The 26337-nt window shown below is 42.6% G+C and overlaps 1 protein-coding gene and 1 pseudogene across 31 annotated transcripts in view; both read left to right on the top strand.

Moving 5' to 3' along the window:
- Positions 1-26337, top strand: part of TPRG1 (tumor protein p63 regulated 1) — a 287018-nt gene that overhangs the window by 102687 nt on the left and 157994 nt on the right. For 26 of the 31 annotated variants that reach the window (XM_041731589.1, XM_041731582.1, XM_041731584.1 and 23 more), the window contains one exon: positions 512-646. The exons of the other annotated variants lie outside the window; for them this stretch is intronic. In XM_041731589.1, coding sequence (XP_041587523.1) covers positions 597-646 — 50 coding nt within the window. In that variant the 5' untranslated portion in view covers positions 512-596. The remainder of the gene's footprint in view (positions 1-511; positions 647-26337) is intronic. 31 annotated transcript variants of the gene reach the window in all.
- LOC121477358 lies at positions 672-2723 on the top strand (annotated as a pseudogene).

Genomic DNA, 26337 nt, shown 5'->3' with positions numbered 1-26337 from the left:
GCTTGCTCAGAAAATGGAGCCTTCTAACTTTTTAGTTTTGTTAGATTTTGTTTGATTTAAAAAAAAAAAGTCTTTAACAATCAGCAAAGTGCTTCTGCAAGAGCATCACACTGAGGGCAGTCCATCTTTCTCGTCTCATATCAAATTAACTTTCCTGACCAAGTGCAAGGTGGATTTCTCCCTGCTAGCAATATAGGCACTGCTGATGCCTGGAACAGAGCTCCTTCCCCTAGTTCGCAGCATCATTATAGATAATAAAAATTCTGGAAGCAGGACTTTGCTGGCAATTTTGCTTTGGGGATGATGCATGAGATGGAGAAAAGTCCATTTTGGGCTATGAGGTGCTGACACCAGGAAAACTCCTTGTTCCAGATAAAATAAGTCGATTTGACTCAGAAGACATGGAGAGGGTAGAGCTATACTCTTGTAAGATGGCATGACCTCCTTCTAGTATTAAATATATATCATTCTGCTTTCAGACTGAACTTGAAGTTTATGCTTCTCTCTTTAGGTGAGCGCAGCTGGTCATGGAACCAGATAATGGGCTGGATTTCCAGTTTCATCACTTATGAGCTGTATGATAATGGAGCCAATCCATGTTTATTTATAAAGTGGGGATAAAGATTCCTGCCTCATCACTCCTCAGGTATGTTTCGAGGATTAAGTGACAATGCAGTGTGTGTGATGCTTTCTGATTTTAAAGTATTTTCATGTGAGAAGTGGGCAGTATGTAGCTACACAGCCACATTTTAGGGGTTGCATTCTGTGTCTGAATCCTATTCCAATTATTTGCTAGCTCCATGACCTTGGACAATTTGCTTAAACTTACTGAGCACAGGCTTCCTCACCTTTCAAATGGGAATGACAGTACCAGAGTCTGGGCAGAGCAGGGCTGGGCGGTCCTGTGCAGTGTGGAGGTCATTGGTGTCACCTGCCCTCACCGGCCCTGCTGCTACCCGTCTTGGCCTGCAGCTTTAGCACTTTGGCTCAGAGCAATGCTAAAATAGCCATGCTAGGAACTTCCCAAGGAATCAGGTAGACCCTTAGTGAGCCCCCCTGACCCTCTATGATATTGCTCATATGCCCCAAGTGGCCACAGATCTGAGCCACATGGAGACCAGAGCAAGTGTAAAAGAATGCCTGGCACCTGAGCAGCTGCCAGACTGCCTGAAAGGTTGCCATGTGGTGGTTATTCCAGCAGGAGCCGGGAGAAAACCAGGCAGGACACGGGATGACCTATTCAACACCAGTGCCTCAATTGTGGCCAACCCTGGCGACTGCCTGCCCGGCATTGCCTGAGGCCATGATCTGTAGCATTGCAAATCCGGTTAACTCCATCATTCCCATGCAATGGAAGTTTTCAAGAAACATAGAGCATATCACCCCATTGAAATCTCTGGGGTGACAACCCTGGCATTGTCAGAGCCAACACTTCTGTTGTAGAAATGAAGGGTTTGGATCCACCTTGAGCCAATGTTCCTCCCTGGCAGCCATGCTGGGAAGACCATCATCCCCCTGATCTTCCAGTGTGCTCCCAAGGTGGACTTTCCCCAGGACCAGCTGACAGCCACCACTGGGAAGATCCAGGAGGCTCCCATAGAAGTGGTGAAGACCAATGGTAGAGCAGGCTCTACCACCCGTCCATGACTATCCTGGAGCCTGGTTTTTCTTCTCCCTTGTGGATGCAGTGAACAGATAGGAAGGAGTTGTCAAATGCTCCTTCCTTAAGTCCCAAGAAACAGACTGTGCCTATTTTCCCACACCATTACAGCTGGGGGAAAAAGGGCATCGAGAAGAATCTAGGCATCGGCAAGATCTCCCCTTTCAAAGAGATGATAGCAGATGCCACCCCTGAGCTGAAGGCCTCCATCAAGAAGAGAGAGGTGATCATAAAGAACATGAAATGAGAGAGCAACTAGCGAGCAGTCCATTGCCCTAACTTTAGAGACATTATGTCTCTGTGAAGCCATCTCCCACCCCTTGGGGTTTCAGTTGTGGTAACCATGAGTGTCATGTTAGCCTCGCCATCCCTTCCAAATTGCCATCCCTCTGTGGGTGTGTCAAAAAACTAGGCTTTGATTTTCTTTTAAAAAATTTTTTTAAAAGGGAATGACAATACCAAAGTTGCAAGGACATCAGGAAGGATTAAATGATATATGTGAACTACTTAGCTGGGTACTTGGTGTGTGGTATACACTCTCTAAATAACCATTTACTAGGTGTATCTTATTTGATTTCTACCAAATACGTTGAGGGGAAGAACAGTTCTTATTCATTTTTTTTTTATTTTAAAGATTTTATTTATTTATTCATGAGAGACAGACAGAGAGAGAGAGAGAGAGAGGCAGCCAGAGACACAGGCAGAGGGAGAAACAGGCTCCATGCAGGGAGCCCGACGTGGGACTTGATCCCGGGTCTCCAGGATCAGGCCCTGGGCTGAAGGCAGTGCTAAACCACTGAGCCACCCGGGGTGCCCTATTCACTTGGTTTTTGTTGTGAAACAGCTGGTAACCAGTGGCCCAAAGATGAAGTGCATTACTCTACTTAACTGTACTTAAATCCAGCAGGAATATCTTATAAAGCAATGCATACACTTAGTGATTGTGACTACTGTTGGATGGAATAAAATTGCATCTTCCCTTTGAAGCAGCAAACATCCTACCTGAAGGAAGGGGAAAGATGCCCTACGGTTTCATGCTGCTGATTCATGGAAAGCCTATTATTCTCACTCAGGTGTCCCTAGAGCCTGGAACATGTCCTACGGAAGATCTTTACTTTTAATGTTTCTGATCTACCTCTGAGAAGAAGAGAAGGGAAAGTGGGAGTCTCAACCAAAAGGGAAAATTAGGATGCCCACGGGAAGTCTTTCTCGGCAGCCAGGAAGGCACTGGCAACAGGAGACCATGACTCAGATGCCCGCTCCATCAGAAACCAGAGTCCCAGAGGGCAGAATGCTGGAACCGGAAGGATCTCTGAAATCATCTGGGTGATTATATATGGGAATAAGCAGGAGCCATTTACCAATGGTAAAATTGTAGCTGCAACAGTATGTGCTGTTACCTGTATGCCAAGTCAGTGGCTAATCTGATCCGGGACTTGGGCCTCTTCAGTCCCAATTTAGAAAGTGTCACCTTTGCTTTGGAGGCACTGTAGGAAATCTTGACATGAACATGACACAATCCTTACCCTCAAAGCCAAAAAGGAGATAAAGTGCAGACACATGTGTCTGTGACCCTGGGTACAGGTCTTACAGGTCTTAGACTTTTTTCAAAGTAACATGGAGAATCAGAAAAACAAACCATATCCAGTTTGGAGAATCCGAAGTACAAACTCACAAAAGAGGTGGCCTTCATGCAGAGCCTTAATGACCAGATGGTATGCAAAAGAAAGATGTAGATGTAATGAACAGCCCTAAAGTAAAAAGATGATCATTTCCATATGAGGTAGAGAGAGTCTAAGTTATTTTTCTTCCCTCAGCCTCAGTTTCTCGTCAAGAGACAGGAACAGGCATACTTCTGCTATGTGGTCCAATAATGTACATTGAAAGCATTGTGCCCAAATCCTCTTTTTCCCTCATTCCCTCCCCACAGCTCCCAAGAGGTGGTCCATCTTCTGCACTATAGGTAGTTGTGATTTTTTTTCCTTGTGGCTTAACAATTTGCATAACACTTCTATCACTGGGCTGCTGTAAGGGGTGGGTAATAAAAATACCCTAAAATTTTAAAAATAAATTTTGCACAATTGCAAGTCAGAGAGAAAATTCCTCTGAGTCATGCATTTCCCGTGAACTCCCTTTGCCAGAGTCAAACTCCTATCATTGACTAACCTTCGTGTTTCTCTCCTGGAGCATGGGCTGCCATGGTGCTTAGGTGAAATTGTTACGCCAGAGGATCCTAGAGCTGAGAGCATCAGCACTGTATAAAGAGAGGCTCCAGGAAGGAAGGAAGGAGTGTCTTAAAGAAAGGGACTGACAATTGGAAATTGGGTAGAAGTAGGATTGACAGATTTAGTTAATAAAAATATAGGATACCAAGTTGGTTTGAATGTCAGATAGTCAAAAATATGAGTTTTAAGGGAAGTGTGCCTCAATTATTACATGGGACATATTTATAGTAGAATGGTTATCTGAGATTCAAATTTATCAGGGTGGGACACCTGGGTTGTTCAGTGGTTGAGCATCTGCCTTTGACTCAGGTCATGATCCTGGGGTCCTGGGATCAAGTCCTACATCAGGCTCCTGGTAGGGAGCCTGCTTCTCCCTCTGCCTGTGTCTCTGCCCCTCTCTGTATCTCTCATGAGTAAATAAATAAAATATTTAAAAAAAAACACACACAAGTTTAAGAGGGCATCCTGTATTTTATCTGGTAACCCTAAGTGGATGGGGCAATATAGTAATAAATATAATATACTTTTAAAGAGTTTCTAGTTTTAGAAGTACCCGCAGAACACGCATAAGCAGCAGTCAGTTAAGCATCTGACTTTTGGTTTTGGCTCAGGTTGTGATCTCAGGGGTCCTAGGTGGGATGGAGCCTCAAGTCGTGCTTCACATTCAGAGGGAGGTCTGCTTAAGATTCTCTCTCCCTCTCCCTCTGTCTCTTCCACTCATGTACTCTTTCTCTCTAGAATAAATAAATAAATAAATAAATAAATAAATAAATAAATAAATAAATAAATATTAAAAAGGGGTGGGATGTGTTCGGGTTTCTTTTTTAATTTTGTCCTCACATTAACAAAAGGTAGGTACTGTTCCTTTAGTTTTAGACATGATGGAAGATGAGGTTCAGAGAGGTTAGGCGACTTACCTAAGGACATGCCACAGATGGTAGCAGTGTTAGCATTCAAGCTCAGTTACTTGGTAAGCTGCTTATTTTGAGATAATTTTAGACTTACAAAAAAGTTGTAAAACTAGTAGAGTGATCCTGTATACCCTTTAGGCAACTCCTCTTTACATTAACGTCTTAAATAACCATGGAACAATAATCAAAACTAAGGAATTAACCTTGGTACGGTACTATTCACTAAAGTACGGACTTTATTCAGATTTCACCAACTTTTCCACTAGTGTCCTTTTTTCTTTCCCAGGATCCATTTCTGTTTCCCACATCACTGTCAGTTGTCATGTTTCCTTAGTCTTCTACCATCTGGAACAGTTCCTGGGTGTTTCCTTGTCTTTCATGATCTTAACACTTTTGTTGAGTACTGATGAGTTATTTTGTAAAATATCCTTCAGTCTTGATTTGTCTGATATTTTCTCAGGATTCTATTGAAGGCATTGGGAAGGAAACCACAGAGGTGATAGGTCCTTCTCAGAGCATAACATGTGTATTACATTGACATGTTCTATTGGTGATATTAACCTTGATCACTTGCCAAAGATGGCATCTGCTGGATTTCTCCACTGTAAACTTACTGTTTTTCCATTTGCGATTATTAAATTTTTTAGAGGACATACTTTGAGACTATATACATATCCTGTTTCCACTTGAACTTTTACCCACCAGTTTTAGCATCTCTTGGTAGATCTTGCTTGCTGCCGTGCTTAGCCTAGAGGTCATTTTCTAGTTTCCTCATCCCTTCTACATTTTTTAATGGGAATTCTTCTGTAGTAAAGAGTTGTAGCTTCCCTCTGTTACCTCCCTGAAGCTCAGTTATTGTAATTCCATGTTTATTTTCTCACTAAAGCACAGGTGAAGGAGAAACGGAAAGAATTTGGGTTACTGTAAAGGTACGAGTGTTTCGGATGTGCAGTGGAAAGGAGGTGGGAATAGTTTTGTTCATTTCACAAGTATTGATCAAAGGCATTGTATGAGGTAAGTGAAGGAGAGAGAAATGTACAAAAAATCTGAAGGAGGCTGATAAATCAAAGATTCATACTTAAGGTACCTTTTATAAAAGGGATGATGAAACTTCTCAGCTGAATATTGAACTGAAAAATGGTCACATTGATGACTATGACAAGAGCAAGTGTCTCATTAATGTAGTCAGTTATCCTTGCATGGTCAGCTCTGTGTATGTAGAACATTTCCAACAAGATGATTGTGATATATGTGAAGATCTGGGTGCCTTAGTTTGTAGGGTTATAAGCATTTTAGCTTCTTCTAATTCAGAGAGAAGAACCCAACTAGAAGATAACCGTTTGATTGCCTTGGGGGTGCATGATTCTTCTCCTGCCTGGAAGACATTATGAGGCTTCAGAGAATTCAAGCATGATCCTCATTAGGAAATTGGGAATCAATTTATATATAGTACCTGGAAGAGTTAAAGTTCTATTTTTTATGACTAAAACAGACCATACAGGCATAATCCCAGTGTCCCAAATATTAGCAGAGGATAAAGGACTAGTGTGGTCAAAAGATTTCCAAACTATAGCATATGATTTTAACCAGTAGTCAATAAAGCTAAAGGGCAGCTTTACAGAGAACACTAATTATCCTTTTGTGTGGAGTGTAATGAGATCCAACTAGGGGCAAATATAGATTCTCCTTGTGTGGGTCAGTGGTTCATTCTCCTGTCTCCTATCAGAGTAATCATTTACATATTCAGGGAGAATGTGAATTGTTTAGGACATCCTTGTGAAGAATGCTGATGTAAGAGAACCTAGCTCTATTACACTAGTGTCATTAAAAAAAAAAAAAATCTGTTCAACAGGAGAGCTTACTTCAGCTACAATAGGCTTTCATTTACATTCTTCTTCAAATGCAGAAAAGTCTGAGATTCAAGTAACAGCCTGCATTTTAGAAATGAGACAAGGGAACTGAGATTCAGTGTCATTATGCCATTTTTGCTAACAATGGTGGATCTGGATCTTGGACCCAAATGCTCTGATTCTAAAAGTGTGTTTTTAGCCTTATGCCATATTGCCTCTGGTCAGTGATATTCTTAAAATTCCTTATGACTGTAAGTAAAGTGGTGATATGACCCACTTTGCTCAAAATGGTTCAGATTTATACTTTCTGTCATGGCACAATTATCAATAATATGACTTTCTACTATAAAAAAATATATACCCTGTGTCCGACAAGAGAACACATGGCCACCCTATCCATAGTAAGGCTCAGAGAGATTCTAGCTGGGAATTCATGTAATCTTTAAACCTATGTTAAGGAAATCACTAATACACTCCCAAAGTAGTAAAGGGGCACTTGGCTGGCTCAGTCAGAAGAGTATGCAACTCTTGATCTTGGGATTGGGAATTCAAGCCCCATGCTGGTTGTAGAGATTACTTAAATAAAACATTTTAAAAGTGTAGTTATGCCACTTAAATACATTATGATACATTCTGATGTTGGAATAGTATGCACAAATAACATACACACGTATAGGTAACATTTAACGATTTGGGGAAAAAAGCTCAAAAAAGGCAAAATTATAATAACTGAATTCAAATTGTATGTGCATGTAGTTCTATCTAGGTAATGATTTTCTTTTAAAAAAATATGTTTCTGGATTTCCAAATTTCCTCCAATGAATATGTGAAAAAGTTACAGCCAAAAATTATCTTTAAAATCTCTCATTTAGAATGAAGATATTTCTTTTGACAGGAGAATATAGAATTGTCACCTCAGAGAAAGGAAGACCCCATACATAGGAGTCTAATAACATAGTAATAATCCTTCTCACAGGTAGAACAGAGCTTTCTGTAACTAAGAACTTTCTGACCATATTTTCTCACTTCAAATGCAGAAAAACGCTCAAGGTCAGTAAGCTAATTCCCTATTTCACAGGTGAAGCCAAAATGCAGAGAAGACACTGAATGAGGCAAATGCGAGAGCTCCAAGGTTGCCCCAGGTAAAACCCTCTGCCACTGACCCTTATTCTTCTCCTATATTGGTTTTTAAAGTTAATGGGGAGACTCTGAGCTAACAGTGAGAGGCTGGTTCCTTTGCTCATGCTGCCAGTCTCTCATATTGAGTCTAGGGAGAGCAGAGCATCATGTTGCCACGGTGTAACATGGGAAACAGAGAGAAGCTTCTCCTTTATTTAAGCAACCATGTAGCCAGCCATTAATTTCAATCTCCAGCCATTCAAAAGAACACTGACTACAATTCTAAGACGGGTTCCAAGCTTGAATTTGTTGTGACTGTGTCTGCCGTATGATTTACAGCGCCTTGCTTTTTCCCTCTGGTCCTGGATTTCTCCATCTGCAGAATGAAAACTTGTAACCAGATCACCTCTATGATTCTCTCTGGCTCTGATAGTATGTGATTCCAGGCTTCTGAGCTTCAGAGGGAAAAAGTGAATTCCAAAGCTGTATTCCAGAAGCACCCTGTCTAACTTGGGCTCTACTTTTCTTTGCATTTGGAATCAGCCCAAAGAAAAGGTCATTTTTGCAGACATCTTGAGGTTGTGTTCCAATGTCCTCATTAAATAACAGGAACCCAGACTGGCAGGCCCAGGGGAATATTCAATCAAGGAGAAAAAGGCCAAGTCATTACCGGAACCCTATCATCAGAGCTGTAAACACAAGCATTCATTCGTGGGCTTTAGCTGAAAGCATGTTCAATCATGCTCTCTCCCTCCTTATACAGGTTCCGTTTGTCAAATGCGTGTGACCGTTCCGATAAGTCACCAGGGGCGGGAAAGGAGAAAGAGAAAGAAAGAAAATTACAACCGTAAATAGACTCTGAACATAGAGAGATCAAAATAGACAGCCTCTGGCTTTAGTGGATGAGTCATCGTCGCAGCCCAGACCGCAAAAACAAGCGTGGCTTCTCTCCTTCGCGGCAGTCTTCCTGTCTGGAAAGGAAACACTGCTCTGATTGGAGATATTGGCCATTTTACAGACTTCAAAGCGACTTAGGCAACTGAACATGCAAGAAAAGGAACAGGTAAAAACAATTTTTCCAAGTGCTTTCTCTGGAGAACGAGCTACCAACTCTGATTTGAAGATGCATGGAAACTTCAGCCAACCCCGGGGGTTGTTATGTTTTATTTTAGTATGGTGGTCTTCACTTCTGGTATAGTATATGCATTTGTGTTTCTTCAAGTAATATAAGTTAGTTTTCAAGACTTGGTTTCTGGGCACTGAGCTGAGTGCTGTGGGGGATGGAGAGATGAGTTGACGTGAGGACCATCTAATGAGGAAGCGGACAAGTACACAGCACACGATGTTATGAAAGGAGATATGTGTTGAAAAGAGGAAAAACACAAGACCGTGGGGGTGTAAAGGAACCAGCAGTGGGCCTTGATGAATGGTCTACTGGATTGAGAGACTGGTGTGCAAAAGGCCTACGTGTATTCAGGATTTAGCAGTGAGTCTAGGTTGAGCTTGATGCATCGTGTACCATAAGAGAGTAGAAGAAATAAAGCTTGAAGGACAGATTGAGACCAAATCCGGAAGGGGTTTGAATGCCAAGATGCAGTTTTAGGCCTTGTCCTGTATGCAGTGGAGATGGGGAGGGGAAAAAGCAGAGACATGTGGGAAGGTAACAATGCCAACTGTAGGGAGGAAAAGAGAGAGAAGGAAGGTCAGTTAGAGACTTTTGCCACCCACTTCAGGAAAGAAATAAACTATGGCCCCTGTTGGCATAATAAGAAATATATATTTGGTCTTTGTCCCCGGTTCTTAGCAAAGAGCTCTTAAAACCATTGTAATTTAAAGATGCCTGGATGGCTCAATGGTTGAGCATGTGCTTTCATCTCAGGGCATGATCCTGGGGTCTGGGGATCGAGTCCTGTATCAGGCTTCCTGTGGGGTGCCTTCCTCTCCCTTTGCCTGTGTGTCTCTGCCTCTCTTTCTGTGTCTCTCATGAATAAATAAATCTTTTAAAAAAAGTGTTGTAATTTCTTGAGTGATACGGATGATAAGAGCATTTTAAAAGTGTTTTTTTGTTGTTGTTGTTGTTTTTTTGGTGTTTTTTTTTTTTTTTTTTTTTTAAACACAGAGCTCCTACGAATTCTTTGGAATTTCCTGAGTGATAGGATATCTTTTTTTCTAAAGAGATGACTGGTGGCTGGGGTTCCCTAGAGAGCTTTAATATAGGGCCTGTCACCACAAAGACCAAGGTATGATTGGGGATTAGAACTTCCAGTCCTGTCTCCCAACTTCTGGAGATGGGTAGGGGATGGGGTGGCTAGAGCTTGAGTCGACCACCAGTGGCTAATGAGTACATCAATCAAGGCAATGTAATAAACCCTCCATGTAAGGTTCTAAACATGGAGTTCAGTGAGTTTCTGGGTTGATGAACATTTAGAGGTTCTAGGAAGATAGTATGCTCAGATGGCATGGAGGTTCCATGTTCCTTCCCTAATATACTGCCCTGTACATTTCTTTGATTTGGCTGTTCCTGATTTATATCCTTTATAATAAGTCTGTGATAGTAAAATGTTCTTCTGAGTCCTGTGAGATGTTCTAATAAATGAGTAAATCTGAGGAGAGGATTGTGCGAACCCCCTGAATTTATAGCCAGTTGGTCAGAAGTACAGATGGTAAGACTGGCCTCTGAAGTGGGGACAGTCTTGTGGGAATGAGTTCTTAGACTGTGGGACCTGCCCTAACTCTAGGTTGTTAGTGCTAGAGAGCTAGGGAATCAGTTGGTGTGGGAAACCCTCCTACACACATTTGGCGTCAGCAGTGTCATGAGTAAAACTAGCTCATTGCTCCCCGCCTAGAACATTCCCTCCAGGGTTAGAAAGTAGAGGATCTATAGGAAAGGGTGGGATAGATATGTCTGAACTTCTAGTCAGTGAGGATATCAATATAAAAATGTTCACCATCATAGTGTGTGTTAAATCATTGAACTGAGGTGTCAGGGAGACTCAGCTGTGGCCCACTCAGGTTGATACAAATAAAGAAAAATTACCGGGTTTAGAGGAATATGGGCAAATAGTTTTAGCTGGCCTGTAGGCTTTATTTGCTGCTTGGAGTTCTGAGTACTATATATTCAACCACATTTTCTTTCCAGTTTATGATTTCTTTCCTGCCATGGTACCAGCTCTTGGTCTGTAGAAGGCAGTGGGGCTTGGAAGAAGAAGAACCTACCTTATTGCTGGCTCAGCCTTGCTGCCTATCTGACCTTGGGTAAATCATCTGATCTCTCTGGGCCTTGGTTTCCCATCTGCAAGATAGGCATGATGTATTGAATTATTCACTTCCCAGGACCCCTAGCATCTCCAACAGTTTAGGATATATATTTAGAACAAGTAGTCTTCATTACTAAAGTCATCTTTCAGAAAAAAACACATATCATTGAACCCTCCTAACAACTTGGATAAGCTGTGCCGGTATCATTATTTAAATGTACTTCACAGATGTGTAGATAAAGGTATAGAGACTCGTAGGTGGTAAATAATTTTCACAAAGACATACAGTGACTTAATGATGTGGTCAGAATTAGAACTGGCTGCACTGATCCCTGGGAAGGGTCAGTAAAGTACATTGCCAGGAACTTGCTCAGTTTCCATGATTGTTCTTGAATATTCTGTATTTTCAGTGTTTCTCAGTGAGATCAGGCCAAAAGAAAGGGAGCCATTTTACTAGGGTCACTGCAAAGTTTTACTTGTGAAAGACATTTCTGTAAAAACCACTCATGCAACTCTTGATCTTAGAGCTGTGAGTTCAAGCCCTATATTGGGTATAGAGATTACTTAAAATATTAAAAAAAAAAAAAAACCTTCCTTTTGCTAGGGTTTGTGGAGATGTCAAGCTTCTTTTGTAGACATTAATTCCATGATCAGCTATAGGACTTGACACCCTTGGATGTGGTCATCAAGCAGAGAGGCTGGACCATCTACACTCCTCAACATGGGGCCCTCTGGTCATAAAATCATGCTAGCTCTGGGCCGAAAGGACTTTGGCCTTCATCCAATCCAATGCCCTGTCCCATGCTAGATATTTTCTATAATGGTTCCAATGGTTGTCCAGCATCTTCTTGAACTACTACATTACTTCTGGAACCAAACCTGTATTGTCAGCTATCTGTGGACATCATCATGTGATTGGTCCTGGTCAGCTCACATTCAACATGACTGAAGCCAAACCTATGATATCTTCTCCAAATACCTCTCTTTTCTTCTCCAATTGCATTGCCTTCCATTCAGTCCAACAAGCTAAAAGCTAGTCGGTCCTTTTAAGTCCACTCCTCTTCTGCATTTGTTGAAGTCCTGATTGTGTTCTATCTGCAATCTCGCTCTCCTGCAATCCTCTTTGAACTCCCTACCGCTCTCCTGTTTCAGGACCTCTACCATATTTCCCTGGACTACCCATGTAGCCTCCTCACCAGTTTCTCAGAGCATTTGATAGGCAAATATGCATTTTAAATTTCTAAATGGGAATAAAGGATGCATTTCCTAAACTTATTAACCATGGACATTTGTTTCCAGGGTATGTTCTGGCCAATGTTAGTCTAGTCATTCCAGATGAAGTATGGTCCCTTATCATTGTCACATCTGTCCACCCCTCTTTGTCACTGCACTTGTTATTTCCATTGCTTAGAATGCCCTTCTTCCTGACTCTTGCCATCTGGGGAAATCCTACGCATGTTTCATGGTCCAATTCAAATGTCTCCTACTGAAGCCTTCTTTGATCCCATGTCCTAGGATAACCCCTCAGCTCTTAGAAAACTCTGTACTTGGGTCTATTATAATACTTATTAATTTTTCTGTGTCTATTATAATATTTAAATCATATTCTAGCTGTGTGTGTTTGTGTCTATCTCCCTACACACTGTAAGCTCCTTAAGGGCTGGGAACTATATATTTTATTCATCTTTCTGTCATAAGACTAGAATGACAATTTTGTTCTCTTTGTCATAAGACTAGAATGACAATTCTGTTCTCTTTTACTTCCTTCACTATTGATTGAGCAAGTTATGGTTGATGCTTCATGAACTTGATACAATAAACAGGCTTATGATTCTAGTGCAGTGGTCTCTAGCCTCTTTGCCTCCCCCATTACTACCTGAGTCTAGATGGGAATCAGTGGGGGTTATGCTGGGACATGTGGACATTGGTTTATAAAGTGAGATGGGGCAAATATGGTGGCAATTACAGTACAAGATCTTCATGGGAGAATTTATCTGAGAAAGGGGAGCAGATATTAAGGTTGATTCCTGAGGCTTCAGTGTCAACATCCTACCTTTACTGAGCACCTGTTCTGTACAAGGCATTGTGCTAGGAGCTTAGGGACACCTGATCTCTCCAGGAACTAATAGTAGTTGGATTGCTAAAGACTCCTGGTTCCCATGAACAAATGTAAGGATGTCATAATCCAAGGGCAAGGAAATAGCTAGGTCTGGAACTGAGCTGGAACCAGGGGATGAAGAGCTATAGGGAATCCAGGAAGTAGTTGTATTTTTGTTCTTTTTGTGTGTCTGTTTTATTCTTCTTTCTTGCTATAAGCCAGTATTCTTAGTGTCTGTAGCAATTTATGATTCAGAAAACTGTGTTAGGCATGTGACTAGCACTGAATATCACATCCAGCTGAGTTACCTGAGACACATAATTTTCCTAAGTCTCCCATCTATGAGATGAGAGATTTGACTGGCTCAAATGTCAGCTGTGATGGCCTATTTTGACAAGTTCTGCCTTAAGTCATTTTTCAGACTTGGTCTGATTATAAATAAATATGAAAATATTAGAAAATAGTGGCTCTGGGAAAATTCTTATCCAACTCTAGATTCCAGTGTTCTGGCCAGCCAATAAAACCTGTTTTGCTAGAACAAGTGAGCATAAGATTCCTCTCCTACTTGTAACTCTTTTCTACCTAGGAACATTCTGGTTGTCTTTAACACAATTTCTAACACTCTGCCTTCTCCTTTCTTCATCTCCATTAAGAAAACAATTGCCTCTCTGCCCTGCCTCCCAATTGAACCCTGGGCCACATCAACAATATTATGGATATTTGAATTAATAAATAAAAAAAATTGCCAAAGTATCTTCTGATATTTTATTTTATTATTTCTTAAGATGTTATTTATTTATTCCTGAGAGACACAGAGAGAGAGGCAGAGGGAGAAGCAGGCTCTATGCAGGGAGCCCGATGTGGAACGCGATCCCAGGTCTCCAGGATCACAACCTGGGCTGCAGGCAGCGCTAAACCACTGCACCACCAGGGCTGCCCTCTTCTGATATTTTAAAATGGCCTAGGAACTCTTCAGTTTGGGGACATATGCATTTCGCATATGTGCAATAGTAATGCTTCCCTGTGTACACTGCTGTGGGATTTGCCAAGTGTTTTATGTCTATCAGCTTATTTGGTCTTTATGACAGTCAGTCACTTGACAGTCTTTATTGTGTGTCTGCTACATACCATGTGCCAGGATAGGTGTACGGCTACAATTGAACAAAATGTAAATAATCTCTGCCCTGGTGGAGTTGATAATCTAGAGGTACAGAGTTCATATTCCACCCCCCCCTAATTTTAGAGACAAAGAGACTAAGGTGAAATTATTTGATTCCCAGGCTGGGACTCTAATCTTGCCCCCATTATGCCTTGCTGAAGCACTGTCTAGGAGTTAACTAAAAAAACAAACAAACAAAAAAAATCTAATGCCAATGAGTGTCAGATAAAGAAGGCTGAAGTATCAAATCATAAGAAAGGAAATCAACCAATTTCTGAAAACCCCAAAGTAGCGGGGAGGGAATAGATCCCAAACCAAAACAATGAACAGAATGACAGGAATAGCCACTGGGAAACAAAAATTAAAGTGATTTGTTCCCTCAAAGATGAAACTCTGTAGGGTGTCCTTAAGTCACACAAAAAGTGTTTGATGTGACTACTCAGGTCCCCTGTGAACAGATCTCCACATTTGACTGGCAAAGCTGGACTCAGGGAACTGAGGCCACAGCTTTGCTTTTAGCCTTTTGAACGAAAATCATGAGGGTCCTAGTGGAGTGGCAAATGGGAGTGGAGAGAGCAGAGAAAAGGAGGAGGTCTCCATTAATGTGCCCTCCCCCATGCCCACAACACATTTTGCCTGCTTTCCTCAGGCCAACACATTCCCACTGTTCACATTTCTGTAAGTATCAAATGCATGCCTTGGTTGGTAGATGCTTAGAAAGGAAGATGTGACCTTGCTTTTCCTGTCATCTTTTACAGTTAAATAGGCATTTACATTTGCCCCTGCCTCTCTGTCTTTAAGCTGGAAGATACAGTCTCAGGACACCTAATCCCATGGATACTGAATGAAAACAGCCAAAAGTGGAGAAGGTGCTTTCTCAGACATTAGTTAAAGGGTTGAAGAAGACAAGGTCCTTGCCCCAAGAGGAGGGAGACATATGTAAACCATAATTCTATTATAATTGGATAAGAGGCATGTATGTATTTGTGAAAGCCCAAAGGAGAAAGTGATTAGCTGCATCTTGGTGGTGCTATAGTGCAGGACCCTGGAGTGGGAGTTTGCTTGGTAGACAAATGTAGTGGGGGGTTGTTGGTAGGGGGAGAAAAATGACAGATAAGCAAAGGCTTAGAGGTGTGAAAGTGTTCAGGGAATGTTTGATGCAATGCTGACTGTGTTTCTGGTAACAAGGTACTTTATGTAGTGAGAGAAGATAGATGATTGTCTGAGTTTTAGGGTAGGCTGACTACTTTAACAACCAGCCAATTAACGACAGGTGTATAAGGGGGTAGACTTCATTTCTTATTCACTTCCTAGTCCAGGGCAGGTTGTCAGGGGGTTCTGCTCCAGACAGTCAGGGGCCCAAATTCCTTCTATGTATGGCTCTGTTCTCTTGTAGGCCCTATCTTTGTCCTCAAATGGTGGATGGAGAAAGAGAATGAGGATGGGTCATGTATGCACAGATAACTTAAGCCTGGGAAGTTGTGTACTTTACAGCTGTTCATATTTCTTTGGCCAGAACCTAGCTAGATGGCCACACTTAGCTGCAAGGGGTTCTGGGAATTCAAGGCCAAGGGGAAAACATGTATTGTCAAGCAGAACAGTCTATACCACAGCTTGGAGTCTGGAGAACAGGAGAATGGAAAGCCTGAGGGCATTGTGCCTACCTGATTGGATTTGCTGAAAGCCTTCAGCTTGCTCTATGGAGAAAGCATGTGATAAAGGAATCAGGGTGGGCTGTTGGTGAGAGGTGCTCTGTGGCCAGACTCTTCAGCAGAAAGAAGATGGATGATTCTAACTCAAGCTTGTATCTAGATGAAAGAATTCTCCAACCATGAGCAAATGGACAAGAAATCATTTCAGCTCAGCTCTTAAAATGGGAACAAAAACAAACCCAGCCAAGAAGGCAACTTACAGCCCCAACATTTATAGAGAACTTTGTGTTCAGTGTATTCAGCCAATCTTCACAATAAGCTTGGGAGAAGGACCTGGTTGAGAATCATCATTCTCATTTTTAGAGGTGAAACAACCCATGCCCAGAGAGGTTAAATGACTTCCCCAGGGTTGCACAGTAAGGAGGAGACAGACTGGCAACTCAAACCCATATCGTGTTCTTTCCACAATTGCACAGATCTTCCTCCCCATGGGGCAGATGCTGACCACACTTTGGGAAGCTGACCCAGATCGAGTCCTAGACATGGGGCCAGGATCCTGGGGAAATTCTCTTCTCAGCCGCCCTTCTGTCTGCCTGACTTTTGGAATCAGTGAACCAACTCCTCGTTCAGAGAGCATGTACATGTTAGCTGTCAAGCAGCGCATGCAGCATCTGACAGCCCTAATATCACTGTTTGTATTATCAGACAATTACCAGCCTAGCTCGTATTCATAATTTGACTAACAACTCGCGACAATGATTATTTTTCCTTTCCTGGCAAAACAAATATAGCAGCATTTTCTTTTCAGCATCAGCGCTGATGCTCCTTGGCATTCTATCAGCTGAAGGATTTTTTTTTTCAAAAAAAAATGTTAGTTGTACTCCCCCACATCTCGCTAACTTTACAGTCCCCCATGGCATCTGTGTGCAGTGAACTGAGCTGTTGAGACTAAATGTAATTTGCAATCAAGCTTCTGTTAACATGGAAATGTACCGGCTGGTCTGCTGCAATATGGGTTCTCATTCTGTCTAGCATATGGTTGCATTAAATCCAGTCTCCAGAATGTCTCTTGTTACCACATTGTCAATCCGTGCAGAGCAGAGAACCCTAAAAAACCACTAAAGGAACATATTTTTGGAATTGGCTCTTCTATTGGATCTTGACAAGAGCTGTCCAAAGACATACTTGGTTACTTGAAATGAACTAGCCCTGTCAGATCTATGCACACATAGACACAGAGACACACAGTAAACTTGAAACCCAGTTAGGTGCTCTGTATTTGCAAGCATAGGAATACATTGGAGGACAAGGGGAAAGGAGAAGGCGAAGGACTCAGTTCCATTAGTTACATTTGAGATGGTTTATTGATTGTTTTCTTGATACCTCAATATTCAAAGAGTCCCAGAATATTAGATTTGCATGAGACTTTAGCATTCTTTGCAGCTAAAAACACAGGCTCTGGATTTGGACAAACCATGGCTTGAATCCTGATGTCATCCTTAGCTTGGTGACCTTGGACACATTCTTAAGCTTTGTGTACCTCAGTCTATTCGGCAGTGAAGCAGAGCGTAATGAGTATCCTCATGATTTAGGATGTTGTGTAGGGTTAAATGCTGAGCCACAGTACCTGACTCAATCAATGATAGTCATCAGTATTCATTACTTTTCCTCACTCTCTCCGATCCCACATCAGACACTTAAACATCCCCCACAGCTCAAGCCACCATTGTTCCCTTGTGCAGACCTTGCACCAGGCTGGTGTCTCGGGTGCTCACCCCTTCCATGGCAGCTGTTCTCTTCTGCACAATTGCATTAAGTCATTTTTCCTTACATTAAAAATAAATCTCACCCCCACCTTGAGCCTTTCTTTTGTGACATATACATAAAGTCTAATTGGGTATTCAGAGAAGCCTCAGGCATTTGGAGAGGCCATTGTGTACTCTGCTGGCACATTATATTCTCATTCAGCATCCCTTGTTCTTCCAGTTTCCTTGTCTGATGCAGCACGGACTCCCCTTACTAGCCTGGCCCCACTCTCAGGCATGCTGGGATATGTCCATGCCACAGGGAGCATAGTGTTCACAGAGGGCATGTTACCAGCCAGGTCCTACTTGGCCATGGGTGATGATTTACCAGATTATATCCAGCTTTGCAAAATATGCCTCTCCTTGGAAGAATCACCAATAGCAATTTTCAACAAATCAAGTCATGCTTTAAACTCAATGCGGGGAGCACCTTCCTATCTACAGGTCTCTGCATCATTTTGTGGAGAAAAGAAATTCTTTTTTCAAGGAACGTGATGCTCTTGTTGTGCATCTATTCTGCAAATCTGAAGTGTTATGGGTTTTACTGGACGTGTTCCAAGTAGGAAACTCATGCACAGAAGGTATATGAGACACCAGAGAGCTAGGACATGAAATTCTTCCAACATTTAAAGAGTACTTTGGAGGGTCAGGAGAAAATGGGAAAAGAAATTCTATTCATTCACTCATTCCCTTAAAAACCATTTGTGTGCCAGACACAGCGCTAGGCACCTGGGATATAGTGGTGAATGTTCCTTCCTACTATAAGAAGCTGACAGGCAGATGGAAGCCAATTAAGACACAGGGTGATAAGATCTATAATATTGACAAATACAGGATGTTCTGCAGGCTGCCTCATCCAGACTTGAGTAGTTCAAAAATCCAGAGGTGGAGATAAAAATGCAGATAAGGAATTACGTTACTATGGACTAAGTGTTATGTTTAAAGATTAGAGAAATTGCTCTGAGCATTTTGAGGAGAGAATTTGTTCGCCAAATATTGATTGAGCACCATTGTGTGCTGGAATCTACGATGAAGGACAAAACAGATAGCCCTTGACATTTATCAAAGTAATAGTCTTGAGTGTATGTGTGTGTGTGTGTGTGTGTGTGCACTCAGACCAATATTACTTGTTTATTACTCACTTAAAAGGAAGAGACCAGGATTCTAGTTGAAAATAAGACAACGCCCTGATTAAATGTGGGTGAGGTATCAAGGAGTGCTGCTCCAAGTTGTATTTAAGTGGAGACCTGAGAAAGGAGTAGGGATGAGAAAGAGAAACATAAGTGCCAAGATTTGTAAGAGGAATGAGCTTAGAGTTTGAGAATTGGGAGAAATGGAGTTACAGGAAGGGCTTCACAGCCCACACAACCCTACAAAGGACAGTTGGCCATGTCCGGAGGGCAAGACAGGGCATCTCAGGCAGAAGGGCCAGCCCACACAGAAGAATGGGTGCCCCGGAAGACAGACCAGGGCTGAGAGAAGCTCCGTTCATGCTCCTCGTGTGTGTGGGTGAGACACTTAGGTTGGGGCCAGAAATGGGGAAGGAGATTGACCATGTCATAAGTGGCATTAATAACTATGTCAAGGGATTGATTACATCTGGAGACACCATGGACACACTGAGCCTATTCTAAATTGTCTTTTATTTTTATTTTGTGTATCCATCGCCTCAATTTGTTTGCAAGCTTTACATGGGAGCATGCCGTTTGTGTCTCTGTATGCCACCTCCACCTCCACGCTCAGTTATTGTGGGTCAAATTAAATTACATCTCCTCTTTGCCACTTTATGCCCAGGTCTGATTTGTGATCTCTGGTGGGTTCCACTTTGAGATTCTCTGTAGTGACATGATGCTAAGGTGCCTTGAGTAGATCCCTACAGGATCTAACTTTAACACCCCGTGGCACTTATGACCTGCTCCTATATTCTGATGGGAAGGTTTCACTTAAAGATGTGAGGGATGAACCACACCATGACACAGGTATTTTCAGCTGCCAGTTGGCCATCCCTTATTGAGCTCACAGAATCTGAGGCTTGTTAGACTGTTTAGCCCAGTGCTCGGGCTCAACAGAGAAACTCATTAGCTCCATTTAATTAGGGAAACCAAACATTTCCAAACCTACTTTGCTGTCAGTCCACTTCCCACCATCTCATTAATGTATTTCTTTAAAAAAAAAATTGCACCTTTAATGTGGTGATGATTTTCTTAATTTCTTTAGCATCAGAACTCCATAGATTTAAGATATTTAGCCAAAGAACAAGTAAAACAATTATACAAGTAGTACTCACACTTCTTTGAACCTATACCTTTCAGTATCACTAACTATGAGATTTTTGGACTCAACTTTCTATGTACAGGATGCACAAAGGCAGTTCAGGTGTAGTCCTCTAATATTGCATTTATTAAGGCCTTCTATATTTAACAGCATCCTAGAGTTTTCAAAAACTTTTATATCAATCCATTGATTCTCATAAAATAATGAAACAAAGTAGGGCAGGGTATTATCTCTGTTTGACAGATGAGAATATTGGGACTTGGTGCAGTCAAAGATTTCTCAGAATGGCAGCTCTGAGATGACCCTCCCCTCCCACACCCCTCCCCTTAGAGTGGTAGGGGGGTTGGCAATGATGACCCAGATTTCAGGCTCAACTGGCTAGAGATGCTGTTCTATCAGTACCAGAAATGGGAATAATTGGTTCTTTGCAAAAGATTATACTTTCAGTTTAGGACATGTTGAGGGTTAGCTGACTAGAGGGGACCCAGTGCTGGATGAATCTTTGTATGGCTCCATCTCTCAGCTGCTCTGAAACTGCATCAGCTCTGTCCTCTCTAGCTGGTGGAGGTCAACATTTTTCTGAAGTCAGAAACATTTCAAATTTGCCTGAGAGTCCACATTTAGGAAGCGGACTCTTAGCCCATCCTAAATATGTCCTAGTAACCCACTGCTCTTTTGTCTAGGCCTTCCATTCATGGTGACCGCAATGCAGATCTAGGTGTAGGTGATACTGATTTGATCATGTGCTTTTATATTCTTTACCTCATCTCATGCTCACAGCACTCCTGTGAGACATGGCTTCTTGTGTCCCTCAGATCAGTTAGGAAATGGGGTTCAGTAAGGTGTGAGATTTATGCAATGGCAAACAGCTAATAGTGAGATATCGGGGTCTTAACCTTGGACCTCTGTGTCCGACATCATGGCCTTTTCCACTGCTTCTGCATAGCTCCACAGCCTTTCCCTTGTCTTCCCTGTTCTCTCTCTCTCTCTCTCTGGCTTTCCCATGCACCTTTAGGAATCTTCAAGCAACTCTTCCCATAGTCCTCTGACCAGATCAGCTTTCTATAAAGGTCCTCCTATCAATCGTCATTGTTTCAGGATGAATTTAAAACTTTGAGTTCCTAAAGGTGTACATACTCTCACTACCATCTTTTCCCCGTTTGCTATAACAAATACTTCTTGAGCACTTACCATGCTCCTGGCCCTGAGAATACAATGATGATCATTGGACACCATCCACATCCCCTGGATTTCACATGCTTGTGGAAGCAAGCAGTTTCCTGTAAGCTGACGTCAGAGATCCACATGTCTCATAGGCAACCGTTTGTTCCTACAATCCTGAAAAGTTTTTAATCTTTAATTTGGGGGGGTTATGAATTAAATATTAAATATAGTGAATCACTCTGCCAGGTGACATAGGGGCAGTGAAGAGGAAAGGGGATCTGGAACACTGATGTGACATCACACTCCAAAACGAAGAAGTGGAAGGTTCTGCTGTCAAACTGAGCATTTGAAATGTTAACTGGGGGTGTAAGTGGGGTTGCTTTCCAAAGGAACAGATAATATTGGTAAATTTATAAAATTTCCCCCTTTAATTAAGGGGTTTACTTTGTATCTTATCACCGGAATAAACACCAAAGCCAAGAAATTGTATGAGCTTTATCTAGGTTCCTGCTAAAATTTTGGAACAGATCATTACACAACTGATTTGTGGGGATTTTGAAGAAAAGGCACCCATCATTAGAAGTTAATGCAAGTTTGCCACAAACAGGTCATGCTAGACACACCACATTTCCTTTTCTTATTGTGTCACTAAGTTGGAAATCAGCAGGATAAGGAAGTTTTAGCAATGGACTTAACATGACCTCCTGTGATCCAGTTATACATAAGACGATCAGCTATAAGCAAGATTGTGTTATAGCCGCTAGTTTCACAGGTGGTTAACACAAGTGGCTCTTGGGTATTGCCGTACAGCTCTGTATAAGCTAGGAAGAGGTCTCTGACAAGGACCAAAGCCTTTTTCCTAGTCAATACTTTTGATTAATGACCTGGAAGGTTAACTAGAGGGAGGAATGTCCAAATTTGCAGATGACACCAGACTAGGATAAAAAACAAATGCTATGGACTGGCACAAACGGATGGTATGGGCTAGAGGAAAGGATGCTAGCCTTCGAGGAAGGCAGAGCTGACCTTGCCTTTTGTCTCTGACACCTATCAGCAAAGTGACCTGAGACAGGGCTTTATCTCTCTGAGCATTCAGCCTCAAACCTGTAAAGAAGCAATATGGTTGTTTATCTTTTTAGTGAAATATGAGAGTTTAAAAAGGAGCCTGGTATTATGCTTGGCACACGTTTTCAATTAATTAATGCAACATTAATAATAATATAACAGGATTAAAGTCTAAAATGATCTAGAGCTTCTAGAACACAGAACTGAAACCAACATGATGAAACAAGTCAAAACTTAAGGTATGTGTGTGGGGGTGGTGGTGGTGGAGGTGTCAGGATTAAATTTATGACACACAAAGCTTCTAAGAAGTACTCAGCATATGTTAGGCACTTTAAAAATGTATGTTAATGATGGCTTAATTAGCTGTGTGTGTTCGAAGGGAAAAAATACAGAAGGGGAGCTTATATTGGTATTATATCTGTCTTATGTCTTCATGTATATGAAAGGCTGCTGTATTGAATAGAATATGAACACATTTTTTGACATTGTTCTAAAGAATAAAATTAGGCCAAATTGGTATAAGTTAAAAGGAAAGAAACTTTGGATGATATGGAAAGATTTTCTGTGGCAGCGGAGCTTTCCTATAATGGGTCTGTGTGGCTTGGGGACAGGTGACCTTCTATCAGATCAAATGGTTTTCCTTGCTCTGATTGAACTGCAGGCAACACTGGTTGCATGGGGTGAGCATTGAGGCAGGTTTCATTTGTGCATCACCTTTACTCAATGTCACATTTGGGTTGGGCACCAAATCTAATGTTAGGAGGCAAGGTAAAAGTAAAAGTATGCGGCTCCACCATCATCAAGATCACAGCCAATGGGAGAAAGAGCCCCTGTCTCCTTGATGGAGATGAGAAGACTTCTCACAGGACACTATCTTTAGGCAGAGACTTGGAGGATTGGTAGGGGTTTTCCAGGCAGGAAGGTATTCCATTCAGAGAGAATAGTCAGTGCAAGGCCAGAGGTATGGAGCATCAAAATGCATTCTCGGAAAGACAAATATTTCTGATGATAGGCATTGCCAAGAAGGCAAGGGTTAGATCATAAAGGGTCTACAATGCCTTCTAAGGAGTGCTGGGGCTCAGGCTTCCTCTCTCTACTGTATCTTATACATATGGTGTTAGAGCACCGATCCCACTATATTGTAATTGTTTGCGAGTGGGTCAGTGTCCTCTGAGCTCCTTGAGGAGAGAGCCCAGGTCTAAGCATCCTTGTGTCAGCCTCCTCTGAGCTTGCTTCTGAGCTTGCCACAGCTTATGTGCTTAGTAAGTCATACTGAGTGAAAAAACCAATATGTGAAAGCAACACAGATCTCATTTAAGGGATAGGTCCTGGCATGATTTATGAAGAGGTTTGCATTCTTAGAAGTTTCTGAAGCTGTGTTGAGTATAACACCAAGAATTACTTCTGGGGAGCCATACCTTCTGCAGGGTGTTTATGCTAATAGTAATCGCTAACATATATCTAGTGCCCCATGCACCCGCATTGTGCTAAACACGTTACGTGCCCTGTCACTGAATTGGCACAACATCCCTCTGAGGTATGTATACACTTTCCCCAGTTGGTAGGATTTGGGGCAGGTAAGCAATTCTCCCAAGGTCACACAGTTAGGATGTGACAGAGCCAGAATTTGACCCAGGTCTGCTGGGGACTTCAGAGCCTGTGGCATGGCTTAACCACTCTACTATTTATTGAACGAAGCATTTTGCCTGGTGTGGGGGGGGCGGGGGAGGGCACAGAGTTAGATACCCTTGGAAGTAAGACAGCCCTGTTTGGTTAAAAGAAGGAGAGCTCTCTAGAATCTCCTTGCTGCTTATTCCACTTCTCTAGCAGTGGAGAAAGAAGTCCATGGAATAGGACAAGTTAGAGCATCATGGACGGTGGTAGAAGTAATGCAGGAGATTTCGAGGCAGCACATGGGGAGAGCTCCTGACTTCTCTGCGTGAAGTGAGGAGAGACGCAGAAGCAGAAGGAAGTGGAAAGAGCAGGCCCGTTTGCCTTCGGGCTTTTTGGGTGTGGGAATTCCTCTAGGGATGTTTTGTTTTTCACTTGGACTGGAGATGTCTGCCATTTGGGAGCCCTTTACGAGGACTGCCACAGCTGAACGTGGGGTTCACAGATAAAGAGGCCAGGGGCTCTATGCTTAGAGCACCTGTAGGTCTCCTGAGCTGACTGGCCAGGAAGACCCAATCCCCTCCATAGAAAGCCGGTGTGTTTGGCTGACTTTGGCTTGCTGTCTGCTTCTGGCAGATGGAGGTGGGCGGGAGGTTGAGGAACCCCAGCGGATGGCAGCAATCAGTGGGTGATGGTGGCCACTTTCTCTCAGTGCCGAAAAGATGGTCATTTGGTGCTTGTCACGATCAAACTCAAATCCAAGTCCCTCTGCCCTAGAGCACAAAACAGTATAATCCTTTCCCAGCCAGGGGAGGAATATTTCCAGAAAGCAGGGACATGTAGGGAGTACAGTGGCCGCCTGAGGGTCCGATTCAGCAGTATGAATCCTACTGCCCAGTCGAAAGTCCCGATGTCTGCAGAGATTTGTCTGTCTGTCTGCAAGGACAGGGATGAAAGTCAAGTTCCCTCCCTTCGGATTGGGAAGGGAAAAATGTCCACGCACTGCCATCTGGTGGGCACTACTGACCGCTGCAGCTCGGATGCAGACATTCACTCAGCAAACCCTTCCCAGGGGCCAGGCTCTCCCCCGGGCCGGTTCATGAAGGAGCAATGCACAAAACGTGGTGGCTGCCCTCGAAGAGCTCCCCGTCTGCTGAAGAAATGGATGCATCACCAAGTAGTTATAAATTAAAAAGCACTATTTTAGGGACAAGTGACCGAGTGTTATCAAAGCAGAGGACCTCTCTCTGGGGGCTTAGAAGACTCCTTGGGCCTCGGTCTTGAAGGAGGCCTTCTTAACACTACCAGCAGGAGCGGGAAGACAGGAATGGCACAGGCAAGTAGGAGCTGCAAATTACTAGTCTGTTAGTAAGTAGGAACGTGGGGAGGAAGCTGTAGACAAAAGCTGGAAGAGGGTTGAGGCCAGTACGTGATGGGGGCCGAACGCCTGGCCAAGGCAATAGGTTAGCAGAAAAATGAGGGGACCAGACTTCGATGGTAAAGTAATGTGGGCAAGCATCTGTACGTAGGCTTTCCTTCATCCTGAACACTGTCATTATTTAAAATCTCCTACGGAAGCTCATTATGTGAGATAGGCAAAGTCACAGCTATTCTGACAGAAGCAGAGGGAGCTTCCAGCGCCTGGTGGATTGTCTGCACCCCAGCACCACCCCACCCCCTGCCCCCCGTGCACATGGATGCTCTCAGACAACGTCTGAGCCTCAGAAGGACCCGCTTTGACCTACTACTATGGAGGATTCCTTTCTCACATGGCCACCCTGCTCTGGTTTTAGGGGTAACCATGTCCTGTCCCTCCTATGTATGTGGGTGTTCATAAGTTAGGTTCTAGATCTTTTCCTTCCCTTCCAATTAATTAATTCAAAATAATGTTATTTATTTTTCTATCTTTTAAAAAGACTTTATTTTTTTTAGAGCAGTTTGTTCAGAGCAAAATTAAGAGGAAGGTACCGAGATACTGTGCGCATCCCCTCCCACAGGCGCATAGACTCCCCCGTTATCCTCACCCCCTACCAGAGGAGTACGTGTGTTACACTCGAGGAACCTACACTGACACATCATTATCATCCGCGGTTCACAGTTTACATTAGGGTTGACTCTTCTTGGTGTTGCACATTCTTGGGTTTGGGCACGTGTATATATGGCAGCTATCCACCATTATGGTATCATACGGAATATTTTCACTGCCCTAAGACTCCTCTGTGTCCCATCTCTTCATCCCTTCCCTCCACTCGCTGGAAACAACTGATCTTTTTACTGTCTCCATAGTATTGTCTTTTCCAAAATGTTGCATGTTGAGATCATATAGAATGTAATCCTTTAATATCTTTGTACCTCTTGTGGTAGAACTGCTTACAGTTCTGGAGACTTCATTTTATGGTGACCCCATTTTATGGATAAATTAGCTTTCCTAGGGCAGCCCGGGTGGCTCAGCGATTTAGTGCCTGCCTTTGGCCCCGCGGCGTGATC

Source organism: Vulpes lagopus, chromosome 17 (assembly GCF_018345385.1).
Source record: "Vulpes lagopus strain Blue_001 chromosome 17, ASM1834538v1, whole genome shotgun sequence".
Lineage (NCBI taxonomy): Eukaryota > Metazoa > Chordata > Mammalia > Carnivora > Canidae > Vulpes > Vulpes lagopus.
The sequence above is the reverse complement of the archived record's forward strand: the minus strand, read 5'-3'. Positions and strand labels throughout refer to the sequence as shown.